This window comes from Urocitellus parryii, unplaced genomic scaffold (genome assembly GCF_045843805.1).
Source record: "Urocitellus parryii isolate mUroPar1 unplaced genomic scaffold, mUroPar1.hap1 Scaffold_35, whole genome shotgun sequence".
Classification (NCBI taxonomy): domain Eukaryota; kingdom Metazoa; phylum Chordata; class Mammalia; order Rodentia; family Sciuridae; genus Urocitellus; species Urocitellus parryii.
In genome coordinates, this window is record NW_027553167.1 from 1,051,871 (window position 1) to 1,065,730 (window position 13,860).

Below are 13,860 nucleotides of genomic sequence, written 5' to 3' on the forward strand. Positions count from 1 at the left end.
TTCATCCTTCCGTATTTTTCAGTGGGACTAAAAAGCCAAGAAGTGTCTGCAAGCAGTTGGTTCCCCTAGACCGATGGGAGACTTCTACAATAGGATGACTGTAATACCTAGTCAACTAACTAACCCCCACCGCAGCACTGTATAGTATACTCTCCTATGCCATAACCCCTTTATTTTACATACAAAGAACCTGAGAATGGGAGATATTTGTCCTAGATCCAATAGTTCAAAACCCCAAACCCAGTAATTTCTCTTTCTTCTAATTCACAGTCTGTAGATTTGAGATGATTTTAGAGCTCTTATTGGGGATTTCCAGGGCTACCGAGAACATTTTATTCACCTTTCTGCTCAGCTTATAGAAGCAAGCTGGTTTTGAAGAGAGGGAAGCACACAGGGGGTTCTGATCTGTGCAAAGTGTGGAGCCCTCCCTGTTCCAGGGTGGTTAGTGCAGAGAGAAGGTTGGCGCCTTATTTTGTAAACAAGCTCTCGGAGTATTTGGCAGAATGCCTCCAGCAGTAGTGGCAGATATGATACATGTCAGCAGGAAGAGTTGTCAGTTGTTCTTACCACCTCTTTTTCAGCCAGGAGCTTACATCTGGAGGTGGTTTCACAGGGGAGGGAAGGGAAGGGGAGCCAGAGAGCTGATTTTAGATTGACTCTGCCTCTTGGAAGCCGTGCAACTCTGGGCAAGTTATACAAATTTACTGAACCTCTGGTTTGCTGTTCATAAAATGGGCATAATTATATTCTTTTGCAGAGTTTTTGCCAGGATTAAATGAGACACCATTTGTGGAGGGTTCTCAAAAAAAACTGGGTTTCCTTCCTGTTTCTTAGGACAAAAATATCCAAATCTTAAACTATATAGGTGCAAATCTGCGGCAGAAAACCCTTCAAGCTAAGTTTCTGTAAAACCCTAACTTGCAAGAATAATCCACATCCTCAGTCAATTTTGGAGCATTATCAGGTGCCTTTAGAAGGAAGACCTAGTGTCTCTTTGTGTGTTGAATGAGGAATGAGGTGATGATGGTGTAGAATTAGGGTAGAAATTGTACATTTTGGAGGAATGTTCACCTCTCTGGACTCTGACAGGGCAGTTCTCCCCTCATTGATAGGGAACAGACAACCCTTTGTTAGGTCAATGAAGGTGACTTAGGAACAAAGCATCTAGCAGCCCCACGCAAAAGAAACACCAATCAGGTGCTGAGGGAACCGCCTGTCAATCGGTGGGGTCTCCTGGCCAATCCTGGATCTCAGCCAGTTCCTTGGACCAACTCCAGTGGGACAAGGGACTCTAAAAATCCCTTTTCCTGTCCCAAGCCCTCCCTTCCTACCCTAAGCCCCATAAAACTCCAATTCAGTCCAGCCCCCACGAGGTTTCTCCTATCTGCTCTGTTGGTCTGATTGAGATTCCACTCCAGGTGGAACTATATAAAGCCAAGCCTCCTTCAGTGGCCTTTTAAAATTTGCCTCCTTTTTGGTTCCGGCCATTGCCTGACCTTACACCCTTGAATTAAGGGAATAATTCTATAAACCGGGCCCAGGGTGCTGACCACCACATGCTTTCTGTCAGAAAGCAATTTATCTGCAACCCTGTCTGATTTAAGTCAATAAGATATGTTATATTCCTCAGCAAACAACCTGTTATTTGCAGGAGAAACATAGACCTGAAATGCTGATAAGAACACAAGTTACCTTAGCAGGGAAGGGCAGGCACTTTTGTGACCTTTACATGGACCAGAGATAAGGATATTTCCATAAAATCTGAAAGAACAGGTTCCAATTAGAACTGGTCAGCATGGGCCAAAGTGACTTGCAGTTGTCATATGCCATGGGGACTTGAAAGTCAATGCTGTCCTGCTGTCAGTCAAAAGTTGAGAGGTGGACCTTGGCAGGACTCTCTGGTAACTTTCCTGGGATCTCCAGTAGGGCAGGAGGGACACACTGTCCTTCTCCTGAGAGGACTCACTCTCTGTTGAGAATGTCCCCTTCTCCCTTCCCCTCTAATAAACTGGAATGATCACAAGAACCAGTAGAAAGGACAGCCATGGCTGCTTCAGCTCCACGGGGACTCTTGCCTGTACCATCACATTCTCTTGCTGGGCAGGGACTTGTGGACAAAGCCCACAGCCACCAGGTCCCCATCTTGGGGGCATGGTGTGGTGGGAGGATATGTGTAGGCTCACTGCTGTTCCTTGCTATTATGGAGAATATTAAAAGGATTAAATCTTACTTCCTATTACACTCTGGCTCAAATTATAGCTATATATATATTTCAATGCAAAAATTGCAGCACTGTTTAAAGAAATTGTCTCTGTTTTTCCAGAAATCTATTAACAGAGATTAAACATCTGGGCCCCATAGCTTGGCTGTTTAATTCACTCTCAAGGTTGAAAAGGCAGGGCCCTATTTATATTCTTTGGTCTACACTTAAAAGGTGAACTGAAAGGCTTTTGTAAGGGAAATAAATCCACCCTTTATAGGACAAAGGGAAGCTGCAAATGACTGCCATTTACATTTAAAAAGATAACCATTCCTCTCCAGCTTACCTGCCAAGACTTGAATTCCGCCATGGAATCTACTTAACCCAGTGGAATTACTCTTACATCCAGTACCAGCCAGAGAGGAATATGGAAAGGTGTATTCTCCTTAAAAGATGGATGAGTTTCTCTGCTTCAGCAATGTCAAGAAAGAGATCGGACTGTTGACATCAGCAAGCATCTTCCAGGGACACCTGACATTCACTTTTCTTAAATTGGCAAAGTCAGGATTTGCTGTGTGTTCTAATTTCATTCCTGGGACCCTTGTTAAAGCCACTTAAAATGCCTGCCCAAAGCCACCTAGATAGTAATGGCATAGGGGTCGCTATGTGAGGCCAGAGCAGCAGGAAGCGCCGAGAGCCTGGTGCCTACCGAATGTTTGCAGATTAAACAGATCAGTGCATGGTGAATGGTGAATGAAAGGGGGCTTCCGTGCATGCCAACAATGTGTCCTGCTCCCCCTCACCTGGGATTCCTGGTTGAGCCATGCTTTCCTGCTTTCAAAGGAACATTTAAATGTGCTCAGTTCTCCACTGTTTTCTCTATTCACATAGGAGCTCAACAAAGGTTTGCATGACAGCAGGAGTTTCCAAGACACACTTCCCCAGGGTAATTCGTGAATGTGGACAAAACCCCTGGACAATCTGCTCAGGAATGATCCCTTCATATGGAGTTGCACCTCATGGGTGACCTTCCCAGTGCTGTTTGCAGGCATTGGTGGATAGAGGCTGTGTGGTGAGCCCCGCCAGTTCTTCTCAAAACCCTGGAGAGGCTTGATTAACTGCATCTGTTATCTCGGTCTATTAAAGACTTCCCCATAGACCCACTGGCAGGGCTCAAAACCTCAGCTTCATCTGAGCCTCTGCAGCAGCTTTTTTTGCTAAGATCTCATGGGGACAGAGGGAGGAGGTTCAAGAGCTGCTGTCTCACTCTATGGCTCTCACTGGTCTCTGTCTTTCCATCCCCCTGCTCTAGCCTTGATCAGCATCTTCTTACCTCAGTGCTTCTGATTAGTTGTCCTGGATCCTGCCAAACCACCTACTCTCAGGCTGATGTCCCTAAATCAGAATTCCAAGTGCATATCCAGTCTTCCATCAGAGACCCTCCTTTGTGCCACCCTGGTAACTACTTGGCTGAGTAAAATCTTTTCCTTTGAAACTCGGGGTTCTCTAACTTTTCCAAACTTATGTCTTCCCTATCCCTACTTCATTGGCCTACCTGAGGCCCTCACGGAAGGATGCTGCTCCTGCTTATTTTCACTACCCTGGCAGCACCTTGGATCTTAGTGAATGTTTCCATTAAATTGACTTGATGACTTGATGTGACAGCCATGACAAGGAGCAAGTCCCCCCTGCCGCCCACTCCCAGTGCTGGGGATAAATGCAGGCAAGCACTCTGAGCTACATCCCCAGCGCCAAGAACAAGATTCTTAAGCACATCTCTGAGCAAATGGCTGGACCACAACCCTCAAAGCAGAGACCAGGCTGTTTGCAACAGGATGGTAAAGGAGGGCCACAACTACTGCAGGATTCTGCTGAGTGGATTATTTTTCTTTTTTTTTTTCTTCTGAATTTACTGTAATTTCTCCAGCTCAGTGGCCTCCTCCCCTATACCAAACTTGTCCAAGCACATGGAATTCTACATTTTGGACTTTAACAACTTGCCCTTTTCTTGACTCCAGGCTATTTACCCCTGTTCCTCTTTGGATTGCCATGCCCTGGGCTTTGGCATCTCTCAGAAGTGCTCTACCTTTTTAATCTCAAAGCCAGACATCAAAGATTTGGCCACAGCTTCCAGTTCTTTTTCCATTATTCACTAGGACTGGCTAATGCAGTTCATTTCTTTCTTTGTCCTTCCTACTTCGACCTGTCTTTACCTCTTCCTGAATCAGCCCAGTATCATGGTCAGTCACTTCAGCCTCAGTTTGATTATCATGCTTGATTTCTTTGCTCCGTTGATATCACCTCTACTTCAGGGCTACTGGGGAAATTCTCAGTGCACACCGACCAATGCTACTATAGTTTCTGCCCTTTCTATCAACTCATTTCTAAGGGGAAACCAATGTCACCTTCACTTCTAGGTCCTGTCCTCTTTCATTATGATAACCACGGCCAAGTGTCTGGCATTGCTGACCCCTCTTCCACCCTGACCCACTGAGGGTGGTATGTCAGTACCTGTATACATGATAGCCACTGGAAACATGTGGTTACTTAAATGAAAAATAAATAAAAATCAGTACATCTGGCTCACAGAAGCCATTCTTCAGTTACTCAATAACCACATGTGGCTAGAAAGTTATATTAGACAGTGCTGGTCACTCCCAAATTGCTCCTCATCTTTCTGTCTCAATAAATCCCCATTCACAGCATCATCTAAGCCATTTCTTAGGACTTGTCACTGTGGGTGCCTCTCTCCCACATACTCAGTTCTTACATTTGGAATTCAAGGGAGATTGGTTCCAAAGCCCCCAGGGATAGCAAAATCTGTAGATTCTCAAGTCCCTTATATAAATGGCCTAGTATTTAAATAAAGCCTGTATACATCCTCCTGCATACTGTAAATTACCTCTGGATTACCTATAATACCTGACACAATGTTAATGCTATGCCGATAGTTGTTGTTCTGTATTGCTTAGGGGAAAATGATCTATATGCACATGTTTGGGACAGATTTAATTTCTTTAAAAAGCTTATAGTGACTGAACATGGAACTTGCAGATATGGAGGGTCAACTGTACTTCTGTTCAGAGAATAAGCCTCATTAATATTTCTCAACGCCACCTACCTTTCCCCACAAGCCTCCCTCAGCTAGTCTATTACACCAGCACCTGATTACTTAGTCCCCACTTGGCCTTTCTCATCAAGTTTTAATTCACCACCATCTCCAATCTCTGTCCCCAACATTGGGCTTTCTTCAGCCTCCAAACATGCCATATCCTTGCTCACCCCCAGGGCCTTCATTGAAAGCACTCTCTCCCCCTACCAGCTCATTTGCGTAACTTTTAGGGGTGGCATCACATCCTTTCCAAATGAAGGATGCATCCCAAGGCAAAGTTATGTGGCCTGCATTCCAAGGCAAAGTTATGTGGCCTTTCCATGTGTGCCTGTCGTGTCAGTGCCAACTCCATCATGGATCTTGTCACTTCTGACTGTGATGTCCCCACTGTATCCCCGTTACCCATGAGGGGCCAGCATAAAGGTTGGCAATGGCATGGAATCTGATTTATTCCATGGGCCTTTCATTAATAATAATGGTGGTTAATCTTATTGGGTGCTACAAGAAATGAAATTAGGCCAAATGCCAAGACTTCTTGGCTAAGCCACTTTTAATTAAAGATGAAACTGTGTCATATCCTTTTGAAGCAGGGTTTTCCAAACTGATTTGTGACCCATAGTGAGCAATAAAATCAATATAGTGGGTCATGACCAACATTTTAAAAGTGTGGACTAGAATAGAAAATATCAGAATGTGTCTTACATATTGAAGGTATTTTTGATGTAATTTTTGTTCCAGATGCATCTATGCATATGTATGTGCGTACTGGGCCAATGTGCAAAACTTATCTTGGGATTATGGTTGCAGAAGTTGAAAAACCTTCTAGGTAATGCCTAGTTGATTATTCCTGGAGCAGATACACAAATGGTGAGACTGCTTTAGAGCAGCACAGGATGATCTTAACAGTACCACATTGTACACACCTAATCATTTTGAGTTTTGTCTTCACTTGTCATATGATTTTCATTAACTTTCATGCATTTTCTTTTCATTTTGTGTTATCAAAATTATTCTGAAAGATATGTTGAGTCCTTAGTATCTACACACAGGGTAGGTTCCCCTTTTTCCTATCAGCCTGGGAGAGAGGACTCTTAAAGGCAAGGCTATGATCATTTACCTAGGGATGATCCAGGACCTTAGAATACAGTGTGTGCTCAATAAATATTAGTTTGTTGTTGAATGTCTGTAGAATGGTTTCACCATTTTCAGAAGTAAGGGTCTCTAACTTGCTGGTATTATATATCTATCATCATCTTGCCACCCACTCTTGTGGCTAGATAGGTAGGTAGATAAAAAAGAAAATCAGTAGAGCTTTGTGTCACGGTTGAGTTTTGCAAGTTACTTGAACTTCCCAGAAAAGGCCCAAATGTTTTAGTTTGAATCAGTGCTGAACTTTATCTGGGGTATCTTCTTCATACCTATAAGGTTTCTATTTTCCATGCAAAAGAAATAAGACAAAGATGACATTTTACAATGGTGGAGGAGTCTGAGGCCTTGTCTCAGGCATGCCAGAAATGATCATGACACTGGATTATTTGCTATAGACAAGAAAGGGAATGGAGGAGGTCCATATGCTATGTATTTGGCATTGACCAGGGAGGACTTTATATTTTTAATAGATTTAAGAATGATTTTTTTTTCTTCTCCCATATATCATATAGGAGTTAGTCTCATTATAAAAGCAATATATATTCGAAAATTTAAGACAAATTTAGAATATATATATATATATATATATATATATATATATATTTACACAGAAGATACTGTTTTGATGTCTCATACTTTGTAGAGTGTGCATCACAGACCTCTTTTTATCCCTTCCATATATCATGTGCCCTTTTTAAGTCTATATATAGTTTTCTTTTCCGAATCTTAAAGGGGAACATGAATCCCACTGGGATTATAAACCAAAACTGGTTTTACTAATTCCCTGCTGTTGGACATTTAGGTTGCTGCCAACTTTCCTCTGTTACAAACATTTTTATACACATTTCTCTAGGTCTTTGTGCTAATCCACGACTGAACAGTTGGAATGAGGAATTTATCATTTACTCAGTACATTTCCCCTTCTCCCCTCAGTTGCCATTAAAGTTCATTTAAAAAGACTACTGCCCTATCATCAAGGAAAAAATAATTACCTCGATCTTGTTCTTGACAAAGGGATGTTTATAAAGCAACAGTGTGGTCTAACAAGATAAGGGCAGGCATAGCTGGGAAGTGGGTACTAGGCTGACTGGCCTAGCTTCCCCCAGCCGTGCATAGTTCTTTGGGTCAATCACAAGCTCTTGTCTTGTTCATTTGTATTGAGGGAGTTAGACTTGATATTTCTTCTATCCAGACCAAATCTTGGAACACAGACCCTATAGCTCCACAGTTGCATTTGCCTCATGCCAGAAACCCAAAGTAAATAAACCAAATCGGTTGGGGAACATTTAAAGGATGCAAAGTTTCCATATGCTAGGTGTTGGGGGGCTTTACTCTCTCCCCTGACTGGCAGCCCCATGAGTGAAGCATTTCACAAGTTGTTCATAAGCTGTTTAATGAGGGTGCCAATTTGTGACATCAAATCTTTCTCCCCTTTGGTGACATTGCTTTTCCTCCTCATGCCAACTAGAATTCAGGGTGGCATAAAGACAAGTTGGTAGACGTGGAAACTCTGACACCCAGGGATTGCCTAAATTTAAACTGGGAGCAAAAATTTCAGTTTCTTGTTTATTAATAATTAAACATTATAGAACTAAGGACAAACCCAGGAAATGGGGCAATTTCACTGATATTTACTCACCTGGTAATAAGCATCCAATTTGTTACTGAGGGAAGAGAGAGAGAGAATACATACCCAACAAACGGAGGAGGAGAAAAAGAACTCCTAGGGCGTAGGACTTGAGTTCAGGGCTGACTGTCCTACATAAAAAAGAGATGAAGAGGGAGAAAAACGTTCTTATCACTCCTCCTTAGTTACCAAGCCCACAGTCATTTGCTGCTGCTGCCCATCACACCCCTTCTTTAGACAATTACTAATCACTTTTTTTTAAAATTCCCTGTCTAAATTCTAAAAAATGACTGCAAGAGCTAAGTTTAGAAATTGAACAGTGTTTCTTTAATAATTGAGCTAATCTTATAATTTCCAAGGGCTGAATGTATGGTCATAAAATCTAAAATTAGAGAGATTTAACCTTTGTTGAGGGGAGAAGCAACTTGAGTTGATACAAGATACACATGTGGAAAACAACGGAGAAAAAATAATTCTTTATGCTTTACAAACCAGCTAGGACGATGGACACCTTTGTTATTCTATCAGACTAGAATATTTTGATATCCCGGATGGACCATTTGAGAAATAATGCATCTATATCACGTCCGTACCTTTTAACTTGGGAAGGACCTTCTAATAATCACCGTCCTGTTTTTTTTTTTTTTTTTTAAATTGATTCAATCTTTCTGGCTTTGGTTTACCCAGAATAGTCCCTTTAAACAATCTTCTTACACATTTTCTAGAACATTCTCAGTAAAATATTTTAAGGAGATGAATGACGGTTGAGTTTTGGAAGTGATGACTGATTCTAGATAGATAGAACTACACAACCAATAACACAATCTCTTTTGTGTTCATTCAGTACATGCCTTCTCCCCACGAAGTCAAGGATGATTTGCATCTTGCTCATCACTGTGACCTCAGTCCTAGCTCTGTGTCTAGCACATGGCGTGTGCTGGGTGAGTATGTAAGTTGGTGGATGGCTTGCAGATGTCTTCAACTTATGACCTCAGGTAGCCCTACTATGGCTTGGTGGTCACCATCATGACTCTCTAGGGGATGTAGGGGGAAGCACATGATTTTGGCTCTTGAAGCATTTGGCTAGGCAGAGTCGTCCAGTGTGGATGGAAGACCCATGCAGTGCAAGGACAGCCTAATAGCTGGTTTTGTAGAAAATAAAGGTTAGGGACAAAGTTACCAACAGGCCATGCAGTACACAGGATGTTTAACTTGTCTATGGACTGAGTGGGTGTCATCCATTCAACAATCCAATAGCATCCATCTAATGACCTACCATTTGGGTTGGGCCTCAGATGTACATGTCTCTGGGTTCTTGGCATGATAGGCCCCGAAGTGACTATTAACCAAGGAAAACTACATGTGTGCTATAGACTGACTGTTTTTCCCCAATTCATTCTTTCAAACGTAATCCTCAAGGTTATAGTGGAGTCTTCAAGAGGTGATTAGTCCTGAGGGTGGAAACTTTATAAATGGGATTAATGCCCTTATAGAATAGATATCCCAGAGAGATCCCCTGTCCCTTTTGCCCCGTTAGGACACAGAATTTGTCACCTGTGAACTAGGAAGTAGGTCCTTACCAGTTAATCTACTGGTGCCTTGATCTTGAACTCCCTAGTCCTCCATAACTGTGAGAAATAAGTTTCTATTGGTTATAAACTATCATACTCTCCAAGGTGTTTTGTTATAGAAACCTGGGAAAAACAAAGTGATTTTTATAATCTCTTCCCCCATTTCTAATATGTTCAGGGAAAACTAAAAATGTGTGATTGTTGGGGAAATACATACTTTTTTAAATTATAAAGAATATGGTATAGGTAAGTAATCCCAAGGCAGTGGGACATGAATTTCTGGCTGATTGAGGCAGACGGCCATACAGTGTCGATGAGGAGATCAGTGTCTCTCTGGACAGAACGCCTACTCTTTTAAATACGTTACAAAATCCAAGTTCCTCAACGTTATCGGGCTCCATGGCTACAGTCTTAGCACGTTCATTTGAAGGTTTAACTTGAAAGACACATAAATAAAGGCAAATTCTCCTTATCAAGAAAACATGATGGTATAATGAGCTAGAATATTTATCACTTGAAATTTGATTTCCTTTTAGCTATCATGTCACTAGGAACAAAGTGAGCAAGGCGCTAAGATCTCTCTTCATATCCTGTTGGGAATCTGGTTCCCATAAGAAATCATTTCTCATGTATTTAGCTATAAAGAAATGGAGGGTTCAGTCTGTTATCGAAAGTTCCAGGCAAGCCCAGGCATGCAGCCTTAGTGTCACAACTTAATGGCTGCTTAACCACACTCTGGTACTTCTATCTATAAAGGGGGAATGCTAACAATACAATAAAACCAGAGTCCAGGGTTGGCACCAGTATGTGTCAGCTTTCTCCTTGCTCTGGGATGTTATGAGCACTGTTCTCATGGGTATGCTTCTGCCTGGCCTAAGAGCAAGCATTTTATTCTGGGCCAGGGTAAAGGCTAAGGCACATCTGGACTGCAGCCCCGACTGCCTGCCTGGAACATCTACAGTGGGAAAGTGATGGAATGAAAAACTACCTTGGCCTTTTAACATGCAGGACATGTGCCTCTAAGCATGGAGTTGAGAGGGGACAAGGCCCAGCCCAGGTCCTGGAGGCCATCTGTTGTTGATCTGTTTAAAGGGAATCAGATACTTCCTGCAAAACTCCATGGGCTGTTCATCAAGTTGAAATTTGGAAGTGATTGAGATTTCAACAGACTCTCCCTGTTTGATCAGCAGTCACTACCACCTAGCACCAGAGGCTGGGTTTTTGCAGGAAGTCATAGAGAGACAAGGGACCAGCTACTGCTACTGGAAGTGGTAAGGGTCATTTTTTTCCTGCATTGTGTGTGGTGCCTTTTGTGTGTGAATATCACAATATAACATTATGAGAATTTCTAATGAAAAATAAACCACTCATAAGGCAGCCACCCTAAACCCATGCATGAGATCTGATGGGTTTTGCCCATATGCATATTATATATAATCATCTTCCATATAGAGTTTTAAATTCAATGGTTCATTTCATAAACACTTTTCACATTCTTAAGAATTTTCATTATTCTGTCGAGTTGCAGTACCATAATTTAACTCACTATTTCAATTCAGGTATTTCTGCTATTATAGTTAACGTTGTAATAAAAGTCTGTCTGTATTGAGCCTTTTTTTTTTTTGTAGAGAGGTATTTTCTTGAGATAAATGGTGAAGGATGGGGGTAGGGTTTCTGCATAAAAGGGTCTGAATATTTTTATGGCTTCTAACTCACATTGCCATATTATTTTTTTGAAAGGACTGATGCTTTTCAATGTCACCAGCAATATGTGATTTTACTAGTTTGGCCACAGCCTTGCAAAGCACTGGGTATGAATTTTTAAAATATATTTTTTTCAAGCTTAGGAAGTATAAAATGGCAATTTGCTATTGTACCCTTGATGCTTCTGCAGTCTTAAGGCCTTGCTAATGACCTTTTAGGTAACATAAGTACTTTGTATAAATCCTCTTCTATGAAAATTCATAACAAAGACCAAAAAATGTGGTAGGCAGCACAAGATGAATGGAGAAGCCAGGCAAATCAGTTGATGAGGTACATCGACTCAGGGTGCTTCCAACTATTTCATTCTTTCTTTCTTTCAAGCTCTTGGGAAGGCATTGGTTTGCTTATATAGTTGTATCCCAAAAGGTGAGCGTTCAAGTGGCATCTTTTCCTCTGATTGAGGTGGATACTAGGGTTGGGTCAGTTCACTTCTAGATTCCACACACAAAGCTAGATGACTTTTCAAATGACAAATTCACTCAGAATATTGCTGAATGAGTCACCTTTGAAGCACTTCGTCTGCTCCCAGGATGGGTCCTGAGTGACAGAATTCTGGATGACTTAGTATGGTATAAAAACCTATTTGTACAAGAAAAGTGACTCCTTGCCTGTCATGAGCCCCCTGGCACAATTATCCCTCACGTCTTTATGGCATTTGAACACAGATGGTCTTGATGGGTCACACGCTGTTGCAGGAGGAAAGCTGGACCAGTGACCACCTCCCCCCATAACAGATTATAAAACAGTCTAGGGGAAGATGTCATGCCCAGGGGTGTATGGCTGATCCGTGGCAGGGCAGGGCTGAACATAGGGATTTGTTTAGTCTAACACCATTTTCCATTTACTCCAACACTACTCTCTGAACAGATCAATGCAGATTCCTTTTCAGGGTCACGTGCAGAAGCTCTTCCTGGGAAGACATGTGGTCTTCTCCATTGTGCCCTGCTGTCACTTCTTACTCTGACGTCCCTATTGATTGACTGATTGCAATTATTCCTATTGGCCTGTATTCCTTGCTGCGGCCCTATCTCATCTGGCTGTGAGACACATGTACATGAGTCCAAAAGTGTGACCCCCTCCGACCCCAGGTGCATGCCAGGTGGAGTGGGGATAGCCCATTAGCTCTCACATCCTCAGGGCTATTTCCACAGCTTACCTGATAAGGATGATGACTGAGGGTGTCTGGGCCATGGCACCAATCATGCTGCAGACGCACATCACACAGAGGAAGGTGAGGAAGGCCTCTTGGCACCCGGGACTGGGGCATTTTCCGGGAACCACAGTCGCATTCTCAGGGGGGATGGTGGTGAGGCACGCACAGCCTGTGAGATTCTGAAAAAGAAAGCATTTAGTGCCTTTTTTTTTTTTTAACCTGGGGGGTATCTCCAGCTTCCGAATCCAAAGCCATCCATCAGCTAAAGCCGTCATGGCCTAATTATGCAGTCTGTGGCATTCCATTAATTAGGCCTGAATAAACGAGTCAGCTTTTTGAGGAGGCTGCAAAAACACATGCAAATAAAGGAATACTTATGGGGAGGAGAGTTGATTTTCCTGTCTCCGGTGTTTCATTTCCATTCTCAAGAATCCCTCAGTAAGCCGTACCATCGACGAACGTGTTCCCCCCAATACAATTAGAGAGGAAATTTCGTTTCCACAATATGATAAAACATTACCAAATTAACATTGTAATTACTTGCCAATTTGTCTTCTCTTTTATGTGGTTATAATTACACTGAAGTGTATTAAAAGAAGTAAATCAGGTAACCCACACATTGCTGCTGGTTCAGTGCCCAGTGTGGCACTTGGAACAAAGGATGTGCGCTGTCATGCACGAGAGGAGGGAGTTGATGGAAAAGTTCTCCGGTGGCTGAGAAAGCAAAGGGGGCTGAGAGATTCCAGGCAGCTTAGAGAGGCTCGTGGGGAGCAGAGCAGAAGCCCAATGAGATACATTTATTAATATATGATCAGAGAGAAGAAAGAAAAGCAACTGCATTCCATTTGATCTTCCTGGTGATGCTGGCCCAGCCGCCCTGTTCCCAGCACAGCCCTTGCTCACGCTCTCTTGCTCACTCGAGGAATTTCTGATGGCAAAGGGAGGAGCAAGGGCTGCAAGAGGCCAAGCTGAGTGCCAAGCCAATTAAAGTTCAATAATAATAGTGCAGAGGCCTTTAATGAATACGGAGTGAAAACAGTCATAAATGATTCATGGATTCCCTTCCCAGGACTGATCGGTCTTCCAAACACATGCCCAGGTAAATCCTCCTGAGGGTCAAACAAACCCTCTCTGGCTTTTATGGTTCTCCTCCTCTGCTCTTCTCCCCTGCACCCATCCCTCCTCTCTTTCTAACCCCCTTCTTTCCACAGATAACATGCAGAGAAAGTTTTTATTTTTTTTAATCCCATGAAGCTATATGTGATGACTTCGGGGGTACCTATT

General features: G+C 42.5%; 1 protein-coding gene across 2 annotated transcripts in view; it reads right to left on the bottom strand.

Moving 5' to 3' along the window:
• The window catches only part of LOC144252002 (solute carrier organic anion transporter family member 3A1-like), a 304,020-nt gene that overhangs the window by 12,149 nt on the left and 278,011 nt on the right, over positions 1-13,860 (bottom strand). For both annotated transcript variants that reach the window (XM_077794595.1, XM_077794594.1), the window contains exons 8-9: positions 12,580-12,755; positions 8,155-8,219 (exon numbers count right to left, since the gene is read on the bottom strand). In XM_077794595.1, the coding sequence (XP_077650721.1) occupies positions 8,155-8,219; positions 12,580-12,755 (241 nt within the window). The remainder of the gene's footprint in view (positions 1-8,154; positions 8,220-12,579; positions 12,756-13,860) is intronic.